This window comes from Ananas comosus, linkage group 22 (genome assembly GCF_001540865.1).
Source record: "Ananas comosus cultivar F153 linkage group 22, ASM154086v1, whole genome shotgun sequence".
Lineage (NCBI taxonomy): Eukaryota > Viridiplantae > Streptophyta > Magnoliopsida > Poales > Bromeliaceae > Ananas > Ananas comosus.
The window spans coordinates 651,672-677,607 of record NC_033642.1 but is presented as its reverse complement, the minus strand read 5'-3'; the positions used below and the strand labels follow the sequence as shown (position 1 = coordinate 677,607).

Below are 25,936 nucleotides of genomic sequence, written 5' to 3'. Positions count from 1 at the left end.
GCGATGAACGGCCCTCGTTCGCCGTGACGTGACCGGTCAAACGCGGAGCGGAGCGGGTGCGTCCACGGTAGACACGGGAGCACCGAAGAGGAGGAGGAGGAGGGGGTGAGGGGAAGATACGTAGCCGTTGGAATCCGGAGGGTTTGGTGGATGGACGCCCATGATTAAGAGAGAGAGAGTGTGCGTGTGAGAGAGGGAGTGAGAAGATTGAGTCGATTGTTTTGGATTTGTGTTCATCGATGTTGCTTTAATATCTGTGCACCCTACATGATGAACGGTGATGTAGGTATCTTACGGATCCTCGTTATATATATATATATATATAATAATATATATATATATATATATATATATAATATATATATCATCGATGTTGCTTTAATATCTGTGTACCCTACATGATGAACGGTGGATGTAGGTATCTTACGGCTACGTGATCCTCGTGGATGATTATATATATATATATATATAAGTTCGGTTACTATACTTTTATGAGTATAGTCTTTGTAATCATAAATTTTTTACCGTTTAATCTATTCTTTAATTATTTTCATCCGTTAGATTTACTATTCAACTAACCACCCACTCAACCTTAGGGGTCCATTATCAACCTAACCCGTAACCACTCTCATCCCAATCGCACATTTTTTCATCTGAACGCCGAAAAGTTATGAGTACAAAAGGTCTATATCTATATATATATATATATATATATATATATATATATATATATATATATATATATATATATAACGAGGATCCGTAAGATACCTACATCCACCGTTCATCATGTAGGGTGCACAGATATTAAAGCAACATCGATGAACACAAATCCAAAACAATCGACTCACATCTCTCACTCCCTCTCTCACACGCACACTCTCTCTCTCTTAATCATGGCCGTCCGATCCACCCAACCCCTCCGGATCCAACGGCTACGATCTCTCCCCCTCACCCCCCTCCTCCTCCTCCTCTTCCGGTGCTCCGCGTGTCTACCGTGGACGCACCCGCTCCGCTCCGCCGTTGACCGGGTCAACGGCGAACGAGGGCCGTTCATCGCGCTCGTGATGGCGTACCCCGCCGAGGCCGCCGCCGTCCGATCCTCCGGCGCCTTCGTCCCCTCCTCTCTCATCCCCTCCGTCGATCTCTACGGTACGTTCGTTCCCGACGAGAGATCCACACCGTTCAATCTCTCGTTGACTCGCTGAAACAGTTTCACCCACAGACTGAACCGGATGGTTTGGTTCGACCGTACCGGACCGTTCATTTTGGAACCGAAAAAGACATTTTTTTTTAATATAAAATTTATTTTTTCAATGATGAAAATTTTGAACTAAAAATTAACAACGTTAATAAGTGAGACATGAGTTGCTTTAAAAATCGTGCAAATTTTTATAATTTTTCTTCTGCGTAAAATAGTATTGAAGAAAAAAAAAAAGAAAAAAAAAAAAGTTCGACTCTCAAAAAGTTAGCGTATTACCGTACCAAATCATGTTTAAGAACATCAATAGTCGATTTGAATACTCTTTTACCGGCAATGAGATAAATTATACTCAAATACCCACAAACTATAATAAATTTTTAAACACGTACACATATTTTGACTAAAGTTACAATGCAGGTCATTTTCAATATCGAAATATCAAAATTGATGATCAGAATTGTTAAACACGATATAAGCAATTTGAACTTTATAGAAACCAAGTTTTATGATATTACTATAACATTCACAAAATGATAAAATGACCTCAAATTCACTATATGTTGCCCATTAAAAATTCATAGCGCCTAAACTTCATGCTTAACGGTGTCATTCGTCGATTCAGATGTTCAATCACCAGAAAAGACAGAAGTAAACGGTCTCATTTATTTCTAAAAGTATTCTAGCTTTACTCTTTACCGCGCTGACCACTAGGGATGGAAACGGGGCGGATGTCGGGGCGGGAGCCCTACCCCGCCTCCGGCCCCGCATCTAGCGAAAAATCTCGCCCGCCTCGCCCAGAATCCGTGACGCGGTTAAAAAATACATCCGTAATCCGCCCCGCCTTGTAACCGCTCCGCCGGCACCCCGAAAATTCGCCCCAACTAATATTTTTTATAAAATTATAATATTATTAATATTTTGTAAAATATAATAATAATTTTAATAATATTATATATATTAATTTAACAATATTAATTATTAAAAATAAAAATATCAATTACATTCAAAACAAAATTCAAAAATTTCAAATACATTAAAAATGATAGTACTAACTTATTTGTATTTTAACTTTTTTATAAATATATTATTTTTTAGGAATATTTTTTAAAATATAAATAATTTTCGGGGCGGATCATGGCGGGGCGGATTTGGAGCGGGTCAAAATTTCTCACCCCAAATCCATCTCGGATCATAAAATTTACCTTATTTCCTGCCCCGAATCCGTTTATTTTCTCCCATTTACTGGCCCCGTCGGGGCGGATCGGGGCGGGAGCTCCACCAAACCCGGATCGGTTTGCATCCCTACTGACCCCTTCATGCTAATGCTTCTCTCAATTTTTCCAAAGTGCAAGGATTGTTTGGTAAAAATAACAAAAAGAATACAAAAAGAGTTGGTACAGTGTAAAAAGCAAAACTCACTTTCAGCTTCACTGTATTAAATTGTAATCAAGCCCAAAGTGCAAAGAACATAGAGAGAGAGAGAGAGAGTTGAGCTCATGTGCTTTTAAAACATAGGAGATCAACGTACTTATAATTTTTTAGCCATCAAATTGGTTAAAAATTCATATAATACTAGTAAAGAAAATTTAATGGAATACACCGTTAATAATACTGCACGGATATTGAGGCGATCTGACGATCAAAAAGTCATAAGCACAAATGCTTCCTTACTTTTACAGGAGCTCAACTCTATCTCTCTCTCTCTCTCTCTCTCTCTCTCTCTCTCTCTCTCTCTCTATATATATATATATACATGTAACATATGTAATTGATAGAATATTTTTGTAGAAATTTTGCTCCTTATCATAGCATGTCTAATTGTTGCATTGTAGTTAAGCTCTTCAACTTTTCTTTTTTTTGTGCTTATAATGGTGCCAACATCTTTTACGAAATCGAAATTTGTAGGGGTTCAGGACGACGATTTCATATCGGAACAATTCAAGATGTCGATGTCATCTACGTAATGTCGGGACAACGAAGGGTATTTGTTTTCTGCTACGAGTTCTTCGCATTTATCGAATCTTTTTTTTTTTTTCCATTTCTGCGAAAACACTACAACGTTATTCTTCCAAGAATTAGATGAAGTTTTAGTGCAATTACTTGTTTTGTTATGATTATCAGTAAAGAAGTAACATAAAAGCTCTTTGATCACTAAAAGTACATAAATTTAATGTATTACATGTTATGGAATTTGGGATCTTACATTGTTGAATGAATTATCTGAAACTAAAGTTCACTTTGTCAAGTAAAACTAGATGCTATACAATTTCTCTTTTTTTTGTTCCATATGATTTACATGTCTCAAGTGAACAGAGCTTATTATGATATCAAATTTATAATTAACCCAATTTGTAACCTTTATTTTTTGAGTCACTTCAGTTATAATTTGACATAATTAATAGCATTACACATAGGTAGATACATTATTTAGCTACTTACATGTTGCGAGTTCTTTTGTTCTACGTGTAAAATTGTAATAAGAGCACTGAAATTACCTTTTTCCTGTTCGTGATATTCCAGTTGAATGCAGGGATCACAGTACAGATTCTTCTGGATGTTTTTAACATCAGAGGAATCGTGCACTACGGGACGGCCGGAAGCGCGAACGATTCATTGTCCTGCGGCGATGTCAGCGTCCCGAAGTTTGTCGCGTACACCGGATCTTGGGAATGGACGGTAACGCCCCTCTTCCATTTAATGTTTCTGCAAAAGTTTTGATTCCACAGAGATGTTAGAAACACATTTATGAGATTACCAGTAGCAATTTTGAAAGAGCACTTGCAACAACATCAGAATTTTGTTCTCCTGAATTTCATTTTCGAGAGTGTGTTAAAATCCGTACATCTTTGTTCTGTTCTCTCGGTTTAGAAATTTGGGTCGACAAGTGAGCCATCTCGGGATCTGATGTTTGGAGAATACAATGTACCGACGGAGGGGACGAACTTGTTATCTTCAGTGGAGTTCAAGACTGAGGAGTTCTACTCAGTTGGCAAGCCAATGGAGGAAGTATTCTGGCTAGAAGTGAATGCAGCATGGTTTCGAGTCGCAGAACAGCTTAAGGTACGAAACAGATCAGATATTTCAGATCAACATTTCCTTACTAATCTTAACATCAGAATAACTCTCAGTGCTGATTTTGTTTTTAGTCTAGATGGCGACAATTACTTTGTAGCTTCAACTACTTTTTATATGCCAAAGAGAACTAAACTGTGTTCTGATGAGCACATTAAACTGAAAATTTGGACAATTATTTAATGAGTTGAAAATTTTTCAAACCTTTTGAGAAAGATTTAACAATCGAAAGTCATTTTTTGACCACCCAAACTGAGGATCCATTTCGTCGGCCTTGATCTACAAAACTAGAAGAATCTAGATATTCCTGAGCTAATAAGGTTTTCGTTATTGAAGGTGCAACTGGAAAGATGTGTTAACAAAACTTACTGCTTGCCGGAGGCCCCGAAAGTAGTCTTCGGGCTCAAAGCATCGACTGCCGATGTGTTTGTAGACAACGCGGCATATAGAGAGTTCCTTTTTAAGGAATTCGAAGTCTCGACGGTGGATGAGGAGAGTGCAGCTGTGATTATGGTAAATCAGACACCTTGAATCCCAATAACCCCCCTACAACCATGAAAAATTTTTAAATGGCATCAACTTCATGGCATAGTCATTTTCTACTCTTTCTACATACAATGGTATATTGCATTCAATCCATGAAATGTGCTCAATTTACGACTAAACTTCAGTATTTTATCGACTTTTTCTTCTCTGCCAATTATTGGCAGCAACTATTTGGTTAATTTTCGAAGTGAAATGGGGATAACCCCCAAAATCATAGAAAAAGAGCAAAAGAAAAATAACTCTGTAATTGAATTTTTCAGCTTCTTCGCCTTTCACTAAGATTAAACATTGTAGAGAAACTTAAATATGTTAAATTTTCATCTGTAATTTAGCAAAACAGACTCTTCATGAACATGTGCCATCGTAATTGTGTGTGCGCGCGCGCGCGTGTGTGCGTGTTTTGTTTAGCCTGACTTCTTGAACAGCTTCTCTACTCCAAAAGCACAAGTCAATCACTAAACAAGCAAAAAATTCAAATTTTCTATGCTTGAAAATCGTATGTTCTTCTAGCGATAACTCATGAATCAGATACCAAAATTTTGTCAATATAAAGAGTGAATCAATGCCCAAAAAACTAGCTTTGGTTGTTCCCTTTTTAAGATAATCTCTTGTTGACTAAGAGACTTCATACAAAACTATGTAATTGACAACTAATCTTAACAATACTTTGATTATACAGACTGCTATGTCTATTTCTGTACCTGTTGCTGTATTCCGCGGAGTATCGGATTTGGCGGGTGGAGATGCAAATTGGTCATCCACAGCTCTAAGTGATTTAGCTTCTACTAATGCACTGAAAGTAGCAGTGGAGTTTATAGCAGCAATTGGGAAGTAGAGATCAGCCCTTCATTTCCACGTAAAAGATGCCACACATTTTTAGTGTCATTATTTTTTTCAATAAATTATTTTTTCGATCATTTAATTGATGATCGAAATTCAAACTGTTTGATTTATTTTGGATTGTAAAACCTTAAACCAGGATGATGGATTGTCAGAAAACTCTCCAATTGTTCGTGAAAATTGTTATGCTTCACTTCACCTAAGTATGCATTTTTGGTTTAGTTGCAGGAATCAGCTTTAGATAGTAAGATCTTCACTTTTCTTCTGAAATATTGAAACCAAAATTTTATCTTATTACACACACACACGCATGCGAAGTGATGAAAAGCTAATAGTTTTAAGAAGGTAATGTTTTTTATTTCTTGCGGTGACAAAAGAGAAAACCATGATATTAATTTAAGGGGTTTTCTACTTCTTTAACAAATTTGCTTCGTCTTCGAAAATATCTCATGCTGAATTATGCACACATGAGGAACTTTGTTTTAACTCCTTTTTTTTAAGTTTCAGAAAGATGCTTCCTCATAAAAATTAAGTTTTATGCAAATTTCAAAATCACACCTACAGTAGATGTTATTGTTATTAAAGGAGACCACTAAGATGACCCATAACAGAGAAAATAATGCAAAAAGGATCTGAAACTTTCATGTAGAGCTCGAATTCCAGATAAATTTCTAATGAACTTGCAAAAGATCGTCTCTTCGAGCTTATGTAAACAGAGAGAATAGATAAAGGCAGAACAATAAAATGCGAAAACCAACTGAGTCTAATTGCCGAGTCACCCGCTACTTTTGACAGTCATAACAACAATGTGGTTATCGAGATCAGAGGAAATGTGCTCAATACCATGAAAAAAAAAAATCACCAAATTGTTAATTTTATTGCCAACCATGAGTGCGATATCAAAAAAACAGCTATCAGAATTTTATTTCACGAGTGTAATGCACTGTGTTCTACTTTAAGCTAAACAAAGGTGAAAATACCTCTACAATTTAGCCCCTTCATCACTAAGAAAATGAATGATACTAATTGTAAGAGAAAGCCTTGCAGTCATATATATGAAGTTCTGGTCAGATAAGCCCAAAGAAAAACCTAATTTTAGCAGCTTTTTGGGGCAGGATGATACCATCAGTAAGAAAAATCAATGGCGCTGCAAGAAAATGGCTCATGTTTCAGCCAAACTCATAAACGATTCTCCTGAAATCTTCAGTAAAATTTGATTTCACCTCAGCATCATGATTTCAGCGAATCTCAGAATCTTGACTCGATACATTTAGAAGCTGAAGATCTTGTAATCAATTGTATTTACAAAAAAATTCTTCGCAAGTTTTCGTCATCAGCAATGTTGACCACATGCTATGAAAAGCATTCCGACTGATAAATAAACCGAAAACCCACTTCATCGATGAGCATCGGCAACTCTCCAAAAACCCGACGTTACCTCTTCTGAAGTGCCACCATTATGATCCCAAATTAGGACATCGAAACCACTACCCAATGCTTTTGTTTTTAACCATCTTCGGTGCTTTTTAACCTTAGCCTCGTGGCTAAGTCATCCAGTATCATGTAAATCTCCTTTGAATGCATTTGGGACCTATCCCCAACTTTAAACTTGTGAACAATCTCATTCAAATTTGTAAGCCTATGACCAGGCCTAAACCTCACTGCTTTTTCCTTCATCATCGCCTTCACCTTCTGAGCTTCATCCCATCTACCTGCTGCGACATAAACGCTACATAACAACGCATAGTACATACCATTATTGGGTTCCAATTCGATTAACCTCAAGGCTATTCGTTCGCCCAACTCCACCTCTCCTCTAAATCGGCATAAACCGAGCAAGCCACCCAATGCCAGTGCTTTTGTCTCCTCCGACATGCTTTTTAACACTTCCTCAGCTTCTTGCAAAAGCCCTAGAGCTCCATAGAGATTGGCCATGCACCAATAGTGAGCGAACATCGGTTTAAGATTGTATAGTTCCGTCATTTGTTCGAAATATCTTTTACCCTCGACTAGGAGGCCGGCTCGGGCACAAGCGCAAAGGACTCCCACGAAGGTAACTTCGTCCGGCGAGAATACTGGTTTTCGTTCTTTCCGTGCATTACCTTCTTCTGTACCATCATCACAACAATCGCCTGAAAGAAAAACAGTAAACTTTGCGTAAGTGTTGGATTCATGCAATCAAACATAATTTGTTCATGTCAAAAACACCGTTAGATGTTTCTTGTTTCACACGATAACGAATTAATGACTACTCTAGTAAGTCTTTGGCCTAACTTTTGAAACAGCTTCTCCAATAGAAAAGCTGAAGTCAAGCATTTGGCAAACAAAATATCTAGAGCTTGTGGCTGTGAAACAGAAACAGAAAAAGTCGTCCTGCCATAAAAGAAGTAGAACCTCCAAATAAACGACTTCTTCCTTTAAAAAGCAAAAGCCAAATATTTGGCAAATAAAAAGTTTTGAGATTTTGGCTATGAGGAGAAGTTGAAATGAGCTTCTAAGCCCAAAAGTAAATTGGAGTTTTTGCTTCTATAAACAAGGGAAAGATGTTTGCAGGTTTTCAACCAAACCAACAAGCTATTAGGGTTTCTTCAAACAACACTACTGCAAAAACTCTAGCAGATTCGCTTGGGATGAACACCAACTAAAGAATGGCGTGCACATTATACTCTTCTAATAAAGCAAAGTGAGGAAAAAGAAAGAAAATTCTAAGCCCACCTCCCCCCACCATCTCACAAAACAGTGCGAGCCCGTCCTCCGGATCCCCGTAAACACAATGCCCCACAATCATCGCGTTCCAACACACCAAATTCCTCTCCGGCATTCCATCGAACACCTTCTGCGCGACCGCCGCCCTACGGCACTTCCCGTACAAGTCCACCACCGCAGTCCAAAACACCAAATTGTCCTCTGCAAAGTTCCGCAGGAAGAACCCGTGCACCTCCCTGCCCCCGTTTAGCCTCCCCAGCCTCGCGCACGCAGTCGCCACGCTCACCATCGTCGTCGCGCTCCCCCTCAAATTCCCCACCCCCATCATCTCCCTGAAGAGCTCCAGAGCGTGCTCGGGGAGCTTCGCCTTGACGTACCCGCCGATCATGACGTTCCAGGAGACGACGTTCCGGCGCTCCATCGAGTCGAAGAGCGCGCGCGCGGCGGGGAGGTCGCCGGCGAGGGAGTAGGCGCCGACCATGGAGTGGAAGGAGACGAGGTCCCGGCGCGGCATTTCGTCGAACAGGCGGCGGGCGCAGGCGAGGGCGGGGCGGCCGCATCGGGCGTAGAGGTGGAGGAGCGCGTTGGCGACGCGCGGCGCCGCGGCGACGAGGCCGCGGCGGAGGGCGTGGGCGTGGAGCTGCTCCCCGGCGGCGATGTCTCCGACGGCTGCGGCGGCGGCGACGGCGGAGGGGAGGAGGAGAGGGGGGAGCGGGGTGGGGAGGGGGAGCGGGACTTCGACATGCTCTGCGCCACGGTGGCGCTACAGGCGCAGGGCTTCTCGGCGGAGGATGGGGGAGAGGGCGAAGGGGGGGATTAGGGTTCCGGGGAGGTGGCGGAGGAGGAGGAGGAGATAGGGGAGGGGGGAGAACGCGGCGGCGGAGCGGAGGAGGAGCGCGGCGGCGACGGGGTCGAGGGGGAGGAGACCGGAGGAGAGGAGGAGGGCGTGGGCCTCGAGCACCGCCGCGGCGGAGCGGACGCGGCGCCGGAGCACGTCGCGGACGAGTAACTTTTGACCACGGATTTAAGTTTAGTTGCACCGGGTGGTGCCCAAAAATTGTTGGCACGGCACGGTACATTTCGCTGACACACGAATAACAAAGAAATATATGTATCAATCATAGCTTTAAAATGTATCAATTTAGTATTTATAGTTTTTTTTTCTTTTCTTTTCATTAGCTTCTTCGTTTATATTTTGTTATATTATATACAAAAAATTTCAAATATCCTACTTAGATTTATTGAATATTCAATTTAGTATATTTTATTTTAACTTTGTCATTGATTTAACGAAAAAAAAAAAATAGTGGATGGAATAATAAAAGGAGAAAAATAAAATCACGGGGTACTAAATTTAAACACTTTAAACCATAGCGTACTAAAATAACAAAAGTACGAAACATGCTATTTGCAGTTTTTTCCTTAATTTAAAGAATTGAAGGTTTTGAGTTGTGAAATTTATATCTTATTGGTATGATACGGCACGATACGGCCCTTGCTGTTGGGCGCTTAAATTCTTGGTAGTGAGAAACTTCAGAGCGAGCAAGAGAATAGTGGAGGATCCGATAACCCGTTAAGGTAAAATTGGATTTTTTTTTTGTTTTAAGCCAAATTTATTGGGCTTAGACTTTAGAATTTTATGGTCCATTACTATTATACCAGGGCTTGTAAACATTTTTAGAGCCCTAAATTATTGGAGGCCCAAATTGGCTCATCTTAAGTTCATTAGCCACACTATGTTCAAGCACAAAAAAAAAAAAAAAGAAAAAAAAGAAGGAAATATCACATTTCACTATCAAAATCACAGTGATGTTAATTAAAATGCATTGAGTTTAAAGTTTTAATACCTAGATCCAATTCAAAATGCAACAAGGTTGCTTTTGAGGAAACATTTAAGAAAAATGAGACACAAACATTCAAGTTTAAACGATGTCTCAGATCGTTTAAATTTGAGCATAACTTTCAAATAAATAAGTAAAGAAAAATTTTATTCAGTTTGTAGTTGTCTTAAAATTTGAACCTATTTTTCTTTTTTTTTTTTAACTTTTTATTAGGTGCTCAAAAAGATTTTCTCAATCATGTCACATTATTAACTTACACATAACTAGTCATATTTAAACATGTATAATAATAATAATCAACATAATAAGTAAAGAGAAAATTATCTCATAATGTAGTTATCTAAACATTTGACTTTTTCTTTTTCTTTTTCTTTTTTTTCTTTTGTTCCCAAAATTGGTTCTCCATCATGTCATTCACTGACCCCATTGGTCAAGTAGTTGGTAAAATTATGCTAAAATTAGGACCCCTAAAACTAGTAAAATGTAAATTTCTCATCACACCTAACATACTTGAATTTTCACATAAAAATAATTAAAAATAAAAATAAAAGAGTCACAATTATCTCTTGTGATCACCATCTAAAGCAATACATTAAAATTATGATAATTATTCTCTTAATTGTTTAGTGTTCATTGGCTTTTCAAACTATAGAGTCACATGTGGGTTGGCTCATAATATTTATTATTATTATAAAAATATTAATGATTTTGGGGTTATAAAGTATAAACACTCCAAAATAGTGTAGATAAATAATAGGTAAAAATGTATAAAATATACCTTAACTATCACTTTTTTGGATTCGACTATCGTACCTTTAAAAATTTTGACTTTATTGTCTAATCTTTTAATTCATTTTATTTGAACCAATTAGTATTTTTTTAACTTCAAAATTTAAATGTGTCATTTATTTTTATAAATTATTATATTCAATTTACATAAATAAATTTATTAAAATAAGCAATTAGTTTAATTTTTGTATCACAAAGGCATCATATCACTTAAATCAAATAATTTAAAAGATTGGTATTAAAATCAAAACTTTAATAGATTGGACAGTCGAATTAAATTGGTTTATATATACTTCAGACAAGTTTTATACATTTTGACCTAAAATAATAATACCAACTTTGCCCTTCAATTTAAATATCATGGCCCAAGTATATAATCATAGTAACTTTATTGAAAATAGTAGTTTGGGTTAAATTTTCACTTTTTCTTTTTTATTTTTCTCATTGACACTCAACCTCTTCTCTTTCTTATTTATTTTGAGTGTGATTGATGGGCTAAATATGAGTTATTGGCACTTTAATTTTGTCTATTGTCAAATGAAGATATTTCACTAGTTTGACCAATAAAATAGACTAATTTTAGCATTGACCTAAAAAATTTATTTTTATTTTAAAGAGCCTAATATTTTTAGAATAATAATATAGTCAACAGCTAGTATATGTAGTTTTTACATTATATATGGAAGCTACCATGTGCTAACATGTAACATGTAACATGCTCTAAATAAACCAAATCTCCTCAAAACATAATATAATATCTACATTATATCAAAAGTTTTTAATAAGGTATCATTTTGTATATTCTTTATATATTTGTGAATGTGTGAAATGAGAAAACCTATGTGAAAGCATGCATTCATTAATTTAGTACACCACATACTAAACACTATATATATATATATATATATATATATATATATATATATATATATATATATATGAGTCCAGTTATGGTGCTTGTAAAAGCACAAAGCACTTGGTACTTGTAAGTTTTTTACCGTTAGATCTATTTCTCGAATCATTTTCAACCATTAGATTATACTATTCAACCAGCCATCCACTCAACCCTAGGGGGGCCCACATCATCCTAACCGCATATCTCTTAATCCAATGGCTACAAATCTACAAGCACCAATAACTTTGTACTTTTAAAAGCATAGGAGCTCAATTCTATATATATATATATAGAAAGTAGAGCATTTTATAAAACTTCATCAAAATTAATTGATAAATTATTATAGCTAAAAATGAAAAGATAATAATGTACCGAGCTTGTCTAAAGCAAAAACTATGGATTATTTTAAATCGACAGCTCAATCTTTCAAAAGTCTAATTTTATTATCCAACCTTTTAATTTGTTTGATTTAAGTCAGTTAACGATAATTTGATTTCAAAATTTGAATGCATCGTTTATTTTTACTGATTTAGTTAGAATACTTCATATAATTCTCATAACTATAAATTTATTAAAATAAAAAATAAACTTAAATTTTAAAATAAAAGACTCGTTAATTAACTGAAATAATAAATTAAAATTTTAAAAGGTCAGATAGTAAATTTTGAAACAGTCTATGGTTCAATTAAGTTCTATAAATTTTTATCAAAAGAAAATAAGAACTTGGTCAAAAGCTCAACATGATGTCCCCACACTAGAATCAATAACATTACCTTTAGCACATGATGGCTATTAATTTAATCACTTCATATTGTGCCTAAAAAGATATTCATTACTCACTGGAGAATTAAAAAAAAACAAAAAAAAACTTTAAATTGCTCTTCCCAAGTGGTTTAGCATTTTTTTTTTTTTTTGGTTTTACCACCTGTTGTTTAAAAATGTAAAAATTTATATTTAATTGTTGTATAATTTTATATTTTTAGCATAAGAATCTATATTTATATACATATACATATATATATTATTCTCTCTAAATTTGTTATATAGTAATATTTTCTTCATTATTGGGTGTGGGCTCCACTCCGAATCTCCTCAAGTTTTCTATATATATATATATATATTTTTTGCTTGAACTGAATCAATTTTTTTTTTATTTGAACCGAACCAATCATTATTTAGTACGGCTCTTCCGAATTGGCTTAAATTCTCTATATATTTTTCTCTTTTTTTGCTTGAACCAAACCGAGTTTTTTTTCTCTTTTTTATTTGAACGGAACCGAATTACATCTTTACATCGGGCGCTGAATGTTCCTCTCCCACTTTCCTCGACTGTTATTTTTATTCATCAGCAAAATAAATTCTACCCCTTTATTCATCAGCAACATGATGTCCCATCGACTGTTACCTTGTCATTTCGCATTTAAAAAAATATATTTATATGGTTTAATCCTTTTTTCTTTATCCTCCTATTATTTTATTTAGATTTCACTGGTAAGCAACTATTGTTAAATAGAATGTCATAATTTTATTTTTAAAAAGTAACCAATTTTACTATCTTATTTAATGATAAATTTATTTTTCCGCTGAACCATAGGGGGCAAATTGAAATTAGTCTAATTTTTAATAAACAATATTATTGATGCACCCCAAAATAAAATATATATCTTATTATTTTCTAATTATCTCATTAATTTTTTACTAAATATTTATTTTAATTTATGTGAATTTTAGAATGAAAGGTGTATGAGTGCAATCTCTAATTAATAGATTTTTAAAAAAAAAATTAAGGAAAAAATTATATTGAGGTATTAATGTAAAGTGTAGGGGTAATTTGGTCTTTTCAAACGAGCGGAAGTTGCGCCGCGGCAATGGGCTGGAGCGCACCGCCGGGGTTGGTGCACGTGCGTCACGTGCCGGGCATGGAGCGTGGGTCCCACACGGGGCGGTGTGTGGGTCCCACGCGCTTCTGCCACGTGGCAGCGGTGGGACCACCGAGGCGCGCACAGCGAAGATTCCCTGGTCCCTTAAAACGCATCTAAGAATAGTTATAAATTTAGATATAAATAAAAATTAAATAAATTTTGTATTCGAAAGAAAATTAAAATTATTTTTTTAAGAATAAGATAAATAGTATATTTAGATGATTAGAAGAGGAATAAAAAGTATAATTTTAAATTTAAAATATTTTATATAATTAATTAATATTAAAATATTAATTAAAATAATTTAATAATTAATAAATTTATTAGCCTTGAATATTTTCTAAATATAAAAAAATAATTTAACTTTTTAGTAAATTATTTTAGTTAGATAACTAGTAAAAAAATTAATTAGATTAATTAAAATGTTAATAATTGATCAATATAAATATTGGTTTATAGATAAACGTATTAAATTATTGATAATTAATTAGCTAATTAATTATGAGTATTTAATTAATTACTTTATTATTTAAGATTAATTAATAATTTAATACTATAATTAAAATTAAATTTAAACTTTAATTAATCTTGTCCTCATGTGAAAACAAGCTTGTTCCATAAAAAATGGTAAAACAGTAGTTCCAGACTTATGTCGGGTTATACCCTTTTATTTCAAGGATTCGAGAACTACTGTTCTCGAATATAAAAATTTTTATTTGAAAATAAAGGGGAGAACAAAAACTTATTCTCTCTTGTTCCCGGATCGAACCAAAGGTATACGAAAATGCTTCTCTTTGTACCTAGAGATGCAAATGGATGTAGGTTGATGGATCTTCCACACAATCCGCCCGAATGAGATGATAAATGAGAATAAAAAATATAAAAAATATATAACTTATTATTCTAAATCCGTCCCAATCTGCCAAGTAGATAAACCAGGAGGATGAAAATCTCTTTCTCCCTTTGATCAGTTCCGATCCGTCAAAAAATTCACCAAAACCACTTCCCATCTAGATCCGCCTTGAATGAAATTACAATTGGAGGTTAAAAAAGAATTAAAATTAATCCGCCCCGAATGCATTCCAACTTGACAAAAAACAGAACGGGAGGTGTAAAACGGTAAAACCCCACCTGCTCTCGGATCTGTCATGTTTGCATCCCTTTGTACGAGGAATATGCTCTGAATATTCTTTGTGTATTATTTCTTGAATTTTAATGGCTAAACTGTCTCAATATTTTTTTTTTGTAAATATCTGTCCTTTTACTTAATCTCCTATCTTTTGAAAATTTTACTTTACGTTTTTAAAATTTAGAGTTATAGCATATAACTTAGCACTGTTATAATCTCATCATTATTCCGTGTATAAATGGTATAGTATAGCTGATAAACTTTTTGACGTATCCAATATATTATTAAAATAATAAATACATACATAAAAGTTTATATACTTCCCACTATTGACTAATTAACTTTCCTTTTTTCATCATTTTTAAAGATAAAATGAGTATATTAGTTATTGCTCAGTTGTACTATATAATTTATATACAAAGTAATGAGAAAATTTCCATTATTCAATTTAACCATAAGTTTTTTAATAAAACAAAATTAAAATTATAAAATAATTAAGTACAAATTTTTACACCACATAATTACATCGTAAAAATATGCTAAATCACATGGAGTAAATTGAAGTTCACTCTTATTTTATATACTTTAACCCGATAAAACTTTCGCTGAGAGCTCCCACCTTATTTGGGAGCTTCTGATCTACTGTCACATATCAGTTTTGTTTCCATTCAAAAATTCATTAATTATTTTTTAATACTAAAATAAAAAATTTAAGCTCTAGATAAAAAAGATTATAATTTTAGATAGAATCAAAACTAATATACTAAGGCTTTTTTTTGCATTTAGCCCATCTCAATTTTTTTTTTTTACAAATAATCCTAATAAATTTATATTTACACATGTAACCATCTACATAGTATGGAAGCGTCACATTTGTATTTTTAAGTTGAGCACAATGAATGAATCATTATATTTATATCCACACTGACTCTAGTCTCTTTTTTCTTACTCAGGGTCGAAAAAAATATAAAAGGGAACACGGTGATCCAATCACTGTATTGAACTTAAAAATACCATATGAACACTCGTACAGTACAGTAAGAAAAAAAAAACTATTTATACAAATATAAATTTTTGAAAAAAATTTCAAATACCGCACCTATGGTTTTGCACTTTTTATTTTAGTACCATATGGTTTAAGTGTATCAATTTAGTACCCCGTGGTTTTATTTTTCTGTTTTTATTATCTCATCCACTAATTTTTTTCATTAAATCAGTAACAAAATTATAATTAAAAGGTACTAAATTGAATATTTGATAAACCTAGGTTAGATATCTGAAGTTTTTTGTATATAATTTAACGAAATGTTAACGGAGGAGCCGGTGAAAAGAGAAAAATGAAACCATAGGGTATTAAATTAATGCATTTTAAACCACATGATACTGAAATGAAAAAGTATAAAACCACATGGGTGATATTTGAAGTTTACTCTAAATTTTTTAAAATTATTTATAATTTTTTTTAGATGGATAAATACAAAAAAAGCCCTTTTTTTAAAATTTTTGAACCACACTTCATCTTTTTTAGGGATGTCAATGAGTACGAATACTCGAAATTTTATTTTAACCTAAACACGAATTCGAATGGAGCGAATATATTCAATGCTAAATGGACATGGATTTTGATTGTATCCAAACCCGAACCCTAACCCGAATCTAAACTTTGAATTTATCTTGCATTATATATAATATATGTATAAAAATTTGATGTTATATTTGAATTTGTACTTTAAAATTTTAAATTTAATATAATATATTTTGAAATATTAAAAAAAATATTATTTTGTGTTCGAATTTATGGGTTCGGGTTTCAGATTTTTGGTCGGATTCGAATTTGGATATGAATTTTTAAAATCCATCGAATTCGAATTCGAGTTCGGATCTCGGGTTTAGAGTAAGGTACGAAACCGAATTTTTAAAAACCCGCTCCAAACCAAACCCGTTAACATCTCTAATACTTTTTTTTGACAACAGTGACTGCGAAAACCAAAAACGTGGTCCCAAAAATAGAGCCGTTGGAGAACCGTTGGGCGGGGGGGCAATTTCGTCATTACGTGCTCAAAAATCAAAATAATTAATTTAAAAAGTAATGAAAGAGTCAAAAAAAAAAAAAGAGGAAAAGTGTAAAAAAAAAGAAAAAAAGGAAAAAGCCTATCGCTTTCGCAACTCTTTTTGTCGCGCTTTTTCCGGGTTACCAATTCCGTAATTCGACACAACTTCAAGGGTGAAAATGAAGGGCCTGGTGACGTGTCAACACTCTATTCGTCCACGCTGACGCGGGGCCCACAAAAATGGTGTTTGCTGTTTGGGAAGTGCAGTGGATTTCGACCCACCTCCCTCGGATGCCTTTCTCTTCTCCGCCTATCTCTCTCTCTAAATCTGCGTGTACTTTTTTCAATTAAGTCCCTAACAAAATTGATTTTTACTAATTAGTACATGTCAAAAGTTTGGTGGGAAAATAGTACGAAGACCACGTGGGAACTTTACCAATTTTTTTACAAACTAGATCCTTTAATTTTTTTAAATTAAATAGTTTAATATATATATATATACAGAACTAGACTATTATGTTATTAATAGCACCAAGTCATTGGTGCTAACAAGTTTTTAGCCATTGGATTAAGAGATGTGCGGTTAGGATGATGTGGACCCTCTAGAGTTGAGTGGGTGGTTGGTTGAATAGTATGATCTAACGGATGAAAATGATCAAAATGGTAGATCTAACGGCGGAAAACTTGGTAGCACCAAGTGCTTCGTGCTATTAATAGCATAGTAACCGAACTTTATATATATATATTTAATATAAATAGAATTTGGCCATATGTCTGAAATATTAATTTATCCTACTATTTAACTCTCATTATTTATTATTAAAATTAAAAGAGAAAAAATGGGCTTGTTTATATTTTGAAGCCTTAAAGAATCGTGAGAAAAAAATTATGACATATTAAATTAAAAATAAATTCTGATAAGTAAATTATATCAATATTTATATTAAAGAGTAAATTCAATTTTCTCTTTTATTGTTTTGCATATTTTCACTTTTTCATCGCTTGGTTCAAAAAATTTGTTTATTTATTTATTTTAGGGTAAAAATATATTATTAAGCATTAACTAGAATTATAAAATCATGCTTTTTAGCAAATTATGTAACACTAATAATATAATATTTTATTATTTTATAATTTATATTTTGTCATATTGTGTGTTTTTTTTTTAAAAATACCACTTTACTATTTTTATTTAATTATAAATTTTCAAACAAAAAATAAAAATATAAAATAATTAAATGTAATTTTGTGAACGGGGGAGTTAATAAAGTTTATGTAAAATGCGAGGATTAGTTTTGGTAAATAAATTTAATAAGGAGGTTCTTTTCGTAAAAAAAAATATTTTGATAATTAGAGAACTTTTTATTATTTTTTTTCCATAAAAGGAATGTAGAGAGACACAGGCGCCATTAGCGAAAGCGAACACTCCTTATTAAGCTCTCTCTCTCTCTCTCTCTCTCTATATCATCGTCCCCAAGCAAACCCTAACCCTAAACCTAGCCCTAGACGCATCTCCGAAGCTCCAAACCCTCCGATCCCAACCTCGCCGTCGCCGTCCTCGTCGCCATTGTCGAGCTCATCTTCTTCTTCTTCCCCCTCCCTATCTCTCTCTCTCTCTCTCTCTCTCTCTCTCTCTCTCTCTCTCTTTGTTTTTTTAAGAAACCCTAGTTTCTTTGGTTCCCATTTCCTTGTACTAGTTTTTCTCCAATAAACTATTCACCGATCTTGGACTATTCTACTTGTCCTTGGACTTATTCTCAGCCCCGCTCCCCACCTGACCAAACCCATCTGGATCCCCCTCAACTCCGCGTTTGAACGCTTCTTCCTTTGAGCAAGAGCTCGGCAACAATAAGAAGAAGCAGTAGTAGAAGAAGCGGAAGAGGAAGAGAGCGGTGGAGTTGAATCGGTCGTGTGATGGTATGCATATGCTACTTTAACACCTATACTTTTCTCGTTCTTTCCGCTTGAATTTGGGTGTTGTGATTATAAAACCCTGACTCGGCAGATCCGTTGTTCGGTGTTGTGTTCTTTGGTTCTCTTTGTGTAGTGCTTAAAAAGATTGGATTTTTGAGCCAACCATTTGTTCTTTACGGCTCTTTGTTCCGACCAAGTTCCTGATCTCTAGCAAAAAGTGCTCAATTTTCAAAATTTCTTACTTATAATCTTTCCTTTATTATGTATATTGGGTGTTATAGATCTGGTGAGGCCGTGTAGTAGATCAAAAGAGTAGCACCATGGCATCGAACAGCGCGCTTCGAAATAGCCGATCGGCCCGCATGGCCGCATCGGCCGCCGATCCGCTTCAGGGCGGCGGACGCCCCGCTGCGGCCCCTCCGGCCCCCACTGTAAAATTTGCGCGTCGGACCCAATCCGGTCGCTACGTGAGCTACTCCCGCGACGATCTCGATAGCGAAATTGGTAGTGGAGAGTTCTCCCAGGAGTTTACGAACTACCATGTCCATATTCCTGCCACTCCCGATAACCAGCCGATGGAGGTCTCGATCGACCCGTCGATCTCCGCTAAAGTCGAAGAACAATATGTGTCCAACTCCCTCTTCACCGGCGGCTTTAACAGTGTAACTCGTGCGCATTTGATGGACAAAGTGATTGAGTCGGAGGCCAGCCACCCGCAAATGGCGGGGGCCAAGGGCTCCTCTTGCTCGATCCAGGGCTGCGATTCCAAAGTGATGAGCGACGAGCGAGGAATCGATATACTCCCTTGCGAGTGCGACTTTAAGATCTGCGCCGAGTGCTTCGGCGATGCTGTGAAGGCGGGCGGGATTTGCCCGGGGTGCAAGGAGCCGTACAAGACCACGGAGTTGGAGGACATTGTAAATGATAGTAGCATGGGGGGCCAGCCGCACCTCTCGTTGCCTCCGCCGCCCGCGGGTGTTTCAAGGATGGAGAGACGGCTGTCGATAATGAGGTCGCAGAAGATGATGAGCCGGAGCCAGACGGGGGATTGGGATCATAACAGGTGGCTGTTTGAGACGAAGGGCACTTACGGGTATGGGAATGCGATATGGCCCAAGGAGAATGGAGGGGATGATGGAAATGGAGGAGATGGGCAGCCGTCAGAGCTGTCGAGCAAGCCGTGGAGGCCGCTCACCCGCAAGCTGAAGATCCCGGCGGCCATTCTGAGCCCATATAGGTATATTTCTTTTACTACTACAATGTTTTGACTAGTGCATCTTTGTTCGATCTCGCTATAAAAATATCTGTGTTTCTATCTCTTGTGAGATCTCTATAGATGAACAGAGCAAAGTGGACTGATTTCTTAGTTAGAGTAGTTATATGTGCAAAATGGGTGCAGTTGCAGTTATACCTGTGGTTGCTTGTTATCGAATTTTAACACATGCATTGGTGCTATTAAAAATGACAGGTAGATCCTTCTTTTCAGGTGGATTAGAAGAAGGTGATATATCAATTTGCTTGATCTGAAACATTTTTTATTTCGGAAACTTTTATTCTTGTCTCAACATTGATGGGGATGAGTGAGTTGGATAGTTTATCACTAATATATTACTTGGGAAGTCCTACTGTATATTTTGATAACTCTTTTGGGAGCCATTGTTTCCACAAGTTTTGAATAGTTTCACCACTTGCAGTTCTAATATTGTTTCTTCAAAATTTCCTTTTATTTTTGTTGCTTTAGGGAGTGTGATCCATAATCTATATGATAGGTGATGTAATGTAGTATGTTTTAAAATTATGTAAGTCGATTATCTGTTAACTTCTTTGCGTTATTTCTTCAGGCTTCTTATCGCCATTCGCATGATTGCCCTCGTCCTCTTCCTTATGTGGAGAGTGAAGCACAAGAACAAGGACGCTATGTGGCTGTGGGGAATGTCGGTCGTCTGCGAACTATGGTTCGCCTTCTCCTGGCTTTTGGATCAGCTCCCGAAACTTTGCCCTGTGAACCGCGCCACTGACCTTGCCGTCCTAAAAGAAAAATTCGAAACACCCACTCCCAACAACCCCACCGGAAAATCGGATCTTCCAGGCCTCGACATCTTCGTCTCCACCGCCGACCCGGAAAAGGAACCCCCTCTTGTAACGGCAAACACCATTCTCTCAATTCTCGCAGCCGATTACCCCGTCGAGAAGCTCTCTTGCTATGTTTCAGACGATGGTGGGGCCCTTCTTACTTTCGAGGCCATGGCTGAGGCTGCCAGCTTTGCTAATTTGTGGGTCCCATTTTGTCGCAAGCATGATATCGAGCCACGAAACCCTGAGAGCTACTTTAATCTGAAGAAGGATCCATATAAGAACAAGGTTAAATCGGATTTTGTGAAGGATCGTAGACGGGTGAAGAGAGAGTACGATGAGTTCAAGGTTCGGATAAACGGGTTGCCCGATTCGATCCGCAGGAGGTCGGACGCGTACCACGCTCGCGAGGAGATCAAGGCCATGAAGAGGCAGAGGGAGATGGCGGGTGATGATCCCATCGAACAGGTGAAGATCCCGAAAGCTACGTGGATGGCGGATGGTACACATTGGCCCGGGACTTGGATTAACCCGGGCTCCGAGCATAGTCGCGGTGACCATGCTGGAGTCATTCAGGTATACATCTCAGTATTATTCCTCCTCTGAATGTTTAATGTTATGTTCTCTAAATCATTCAATTCTACGCATAGATTACTATCATAACTTCGAACTGTGACAAATTTATGCTAATCGGTAGGGCTACGCAGTGGTTTATTCTCCATATCCACGTAAGCGTTCATTTTATTATTGCATATTTTTGTCAAATAATGTATTTGATTTGTGAACTCTTTGCATCTCGATGCTATTATTGTGCATCATTTTGTACTTGAAGCTCTTAATCACCCTATAATTCGTCCCACCTCGGTGAACAATAATATATAATTTGCCTCGAATACACAAGATTAGATTAAAAAAAACATGGTGTTTGCATGAACTCTTAGATTTTCTTTATTATTATTACAGGTAATGCTGAAACCGCCGAGTGACGAGCCCTTGTACGGGAACAACGGTGACGAAGGCCGGCCCCTCGACTTCACTGATGTGGATATCCGCCTACCGTTGCTGGTCTATGTCTCTCGTGAGAAGCGGCCTGGCTACGACCACAACAAGAAGGCGGGGGCAATGAACGCGCTCGTCCGCGCCTCTGCCATCATGTCGAACGGCCCTTTCATCCTCAACCTTGACTGCGACCACTACGTGTACAACTCCCAGGCCTTCCGCGAGGGCATGTGCTTCATGATGGACCGTGGCGGGGACCGCCTTTGCTACGTCCAGTTCCCCCAGCGGTTCGAGGGAATCGACCCCTCCGACCGCTATGCTAACAACAATACTGTCTTCTTCGACGTCAACATGCGCGCCCTCGACGGCCTCCAAGGCCCAGTGTATGTGGGGACCGGTTGTCTCTTCCGCCGCATTGCTCTTTATGGCTTCGACCCTCCCCGGGCGAAGGAACACGGCGCAGGTTGCTGCAGCTGCTGCTTCCCTGGACGGCGGAAAAATGTTTCTGCCGTCGCATCGGAGGAGACGAGGGCGCTCCGAATGGGAGACTTTGATGAGGAGGAGATGAACCTTTCGACTTTTCCGAAGAAGTTCGGGAACTCGAGCTTCTTGATTGACTCGATCCCCATTGCGGAGTTCCAGGGCCGGCCCCTCGCCGACCATCCCGCTGTCAAGAACGGCAGGCCGCCCGGCGCCCTCACCATCCCCCGTGACCTTCTAGACGCGTCGACCGTCGCGGAGGCCATCAGCGTGATCTCGTGCTGGTACGAGGACAAGACGGAGTGGGGTCATCGTGTTGGGTGGATCTACGGATCCGTGACTGAGGACGTCGTCACGGGCTACAGAATGCACAACAGGGGATGGAAGTCTGTTTATTGCGTGACCAAGCGCGACGCATTCCGAGGGACCGCGCCAATCAACCTCACTGACCGGCTCCACCAGGTGCTCCGGTGGGCGACGGGCTCAGTCGAGATCTTCTTCTCCCGCAACAACGCCCTTCTCGCAAGCCCTAGAATGAAGTTTTTACAGAGGATCGCGTACCTCAACGTCGGTATCTACCCCTTCACCTCTATCTTCCTCATCGTCTACTGCTTCCTCCCGGCCCTCTCTCTCTTCTCGGGGCAGTTCATCGTCCAAACCCTCAACGTTGCATTCCTCACATACCTCCTCACCATCACCGTGACGCTCTCTGCGCTCGCGGTTCTTGAAATCAAGTGGTCGGGAATCAATCTCGAAGAGTGGTGGAGAAACGAGCAATTCTGGCTTATTGGAGGGACAAGTGCCCACCTTGCCGCTGTGATCCAAGGGCTGCTGAAGGTGATTGCCGGTATCGAAATCTCCTTCACGCTCACCTCGAAATCGGGAGGCGACGACGTCGACGACGAGTTCGCTGATCTGTACATCGTGAAGTGGTCGTCGCTGATGATTCCGCCCATCACCATCATGATGGTGAACCTGATCGCGATCGCTGTCGGGTTCAGCAGGACAATATACAGCGTGATCCCGCAGTGGAGCAAGCTGCTGGGCGGGGTGTTCTTCAGTTTCTGGGTGCTGGCTCATCTCTATCCCTTTGCGAAGGGGCTCATGGGCCGAAGAGGGAGAACTCCGACGATCGTCTTCGTGTGGTCGGGGCTTATCGCCATCACCATTTCGCTACTCTGGGTCGCGATCAATCCCCCGTCAGCAAATTCTCAGATCGGCGGTTCCTTCACATTCCCTTAAACATTTACACTCTATTATCGACTATCTAATGAATTCATGGAATGGTGAAGTAAAATAGGTATGTCAAAGACTCAGAAAAAAAAAAGAGAAACTTCAGATCTTGAATTGGAGCAAACTTTTCTTCTTTGAAACAGTCGAGATAGAAGTGATGAGGCCTCTGTACGGCGAAAAGGTTTGTTTAGATCATGTTATGTTTTACATATATATATATATGTTGATTATTACTTGTAGATCGATATTCTGTAGTCATATTCATTCATATAATTTGCGAAATCTATCGAGGTGGACTCGCAGTTCTTTTGTTTGTTTTGTTCTTTCTTTGTTAAACAGATACTGGTTCTATGCTGAATCATTTGCGGATTCAAAATTTTGATTCCCTTTTAATTTCGTTCTTGGTTCAAATTTGCATGAGGGGGACTATCCTGGGTTTTAGCATATAAATTTGCAAAATTGCATAAATACTCTTGGCAAATTTTGTATTTGCATGCATGTCTTAAAACAATCATTTTCTTAATTTTTCTCTTTTTTTTTTTATTGACCTGGGAATGAGATATTTGTATACCAAAGTGAGTATAACAGCTCATTGCTGAGATGAATCATGAATGGCACATGCTTTTTCCTGTTTTCTGCTGCGTTGCTTGTTTGACTAATTAGCCAGTTTGCTTTTCAAACCTCTAACCTTCTGGACTTTGATGGCACTTGTGAAGTTTCTAGAAGGGAAAACTTCAAATACCACTACGTGGTTTCGCATTTTTTCACTTTAGCATCCTGTGGTTTAAAGTATATTAATTTAGTATCTTGTGGTTTTGCACTTTCTTACTTTAGTATCCTGTGGTTTAAAGTGCATCAATTTAGTATCCTGTGGTCTCATTTTTTTTTTTTCGTCGGCTCCTCTGTTAATATTTTATTAAATTATATACAAAAAACTTCAGATACTCTGCCTGGGTTTATTGAATATTTATTTTAGTACCTTTAGTTTAACGTTGTCACTGATTTTTGTTTTCCTTCGTTAATATTTTGTTAAATTATATACAAAAAATTTCAGATATCCTATCTAGGTTTATCGAATATTCACTTTAGTACCCTTTAATTTTAACTTTGTTACTCATTTAACGAAAAAAATTAGTGTAATAAATAATAAAAAGAAAAAAATGAAATCAGAGGGTACTAACTTGATACACTTTAAATTATAGGGTATTAAAGTAAGAAAGTGTGAAACCATAGGGGCTAACTTGATACACTTTAAATCATAGGATACTAAAGTAAAAACGTGTAAAACCACAAGGGGGTATTTGAAGTTTACCCTTTCTAGAATGTATGTGAAGCCAATTTTAGATGAATAATGGCTATTATATACACTTTTGGTTTGGTCCTCAAACCTGACATTTTTTATTCTCAAATTTTAATTTATTATTTTTTTGTAAATTGTTATAGATAAGTTTTACAATATAATTCAGTTGAGTAAATTTCGATTTGTAGCTGCCAAAGAAAGAATGTGATATCATAATATGATTATATTTTTATATTATTAAATAAGCAACACATCAATATTTAGTTAACTATCTTGAGTTGTGAGTTTTAATTGTAATAATTTTAAAAATTTAAGCTACAAATTATAATAAAATAAAGTTTGAAGATTAAAATATCACATGGTGACTTGGCCTTTGTATTTTTGACTTAAACATGTTAGTGTTTGAATTTTTATATGTAGTATTGTCATCTCTCCACTGTAAAATATAGATATACTTTATTGTAAAAATAATTTTTTAACTCCGTTTGAGCTATAATAAAAAAATATCCACACAATGAAGAGGCAAAATAGTTATTTCACAATAAATATTAAATTGTAATATAAGCGAATGTTAGAGCATTAAAAACGATTAAGTAAAAAAATGTAGAGACCAAATCACCTTTTCCAGGTTAGTGGTTCTCGTCAGGTCGGAGCGGATTCGAGACAGATTAATTTTAATTATATTTTTAGTTTTCACTTACCGCGTTATTCTAGGCGGATCAGAACATAAACGAATCTTTAGCAGATAGCGACGGATCAAAAGAAAAAAAGTTCTTTCACCTTTCGCTTCATTTACTTAGCGAACCAAGACAAATGTAGTATGAATTATACTTTTTATATTTTGGATTACAACTTATCCAAAAATCCATTTGGAGCGGATCGGGGCGGGAGCTGCACCAACCCGGATCCATTTGCATACCTTCATGTAGGGGTGGAAACAAG

At 37.1% G+C, this 25,936-nt stretch overlaps 3 protein-coding genes across 8 annotated transcripts; 2 read left to right on the top strand and 1 right to left on the bottom strand.

Moving 5' to 3' along the window:
• On the top strand, positions 778–5,684 carry LOC109727648 (bark storage protein A-like). 2 transcript variants are annotated; one of them, XM_020257815.1, is made up of 6 exons: positions 778–1,152; positions 3,118–3,185; positions 3,725–3,880; positions 4,073–4,264; positions 4,613–4,789; positions 5,502–5,684. In XM_020257815.1, exons 1-6 carry the CDS (start codon positions 822–824, stop codon positions 5,655–5,657), a joined length of 1,080 nt encoding a protein of 359 aa, XP_020113404.1. In that variant the 5' UTR covers positions 778–821; the 3' UTR covers positions 5,658–5,684. The 2 variants fall into 2 exon arrangements, with proteins under 2 accessions (XP_020113404.1, XP_020113405.1); XM_020257816.1 differs by having other exon boundaries at positions 1,085–1,152; positions 3,110–3,185.
• Positions 3,544–9,094, bottom strand: LOC109727647 (pentatricopeptide repeat-containing protein At3g51320-like). 4 transcript variants are annotated; one of them, XM_020257811.1, is made up of 6 exons: positions 8,378–9,021; positions 5,524–7,794; positions 4,646–4,822; positions 4,481–4,563; positions 4,047–4,258; positions 3,544–3,907 (listed from the first exon to the last, which is right to left on the bottom strand). In XM_020257811.1, exons 1-2 carry the CDS (start codon positions 8,880–8,882, stop codon positions 7,169–7,171), a joined length of 1,131 nt encoding a protein of 376 aa, XP_020113400.1. In that variant the 5' UTR covers positions 8,883–9,021; the 3' UTR covers positions 3,544–3,907; positions 4,047–4,258; positions 4,481–4,563; positions 4,646–4,822; positions 5,524–7,168. The 4 variants fall into 4 exon arrangements, with proteins under 4 accessions (XP_020113400.1, XP_020113403.1, XP_020113401.1 ...); XM_020257814.1 differs by lacking the exon at positions 4,481–4,563 and having other exon boundaries at positions 8,378–9,094; XM_020257812.1 differs by lacking the exon at positions 4,481–4,563 and having other exon boundaries at positions 6,786–7,794.
• Positions 18,399–24,087, top strand: LOC109727242 (cellulose synthase-like protein D2). Of its 2 annotated transcripts, XM_020257272.1 has the most exons (4): positions 18,399–18,912; positions 19,191–20,146; positions 20,751–21,558; positions 21,946–24,087. In XM_020257272.1, the coding sequence occupies exons 2-4, from the start codon at positions 19,230–19,232 to the stop codon at positions 23,701–23,703; spliced, it is 3,483 nt and encodes a 1,160-aa protein (XP_020112861.1). In that variant the 5' UTR covers positions 18,399–18,912; positions 19,191–19,229; the 3' UTR covers positions 23,704–24,087. The 2 variants fall into 2 exon arrangements, with proteins under 2 accessions (XP_020112861.1, XP_020112862.1); XM_020257273.1 differs by having other exon boundaries at positions 18,399–20,146.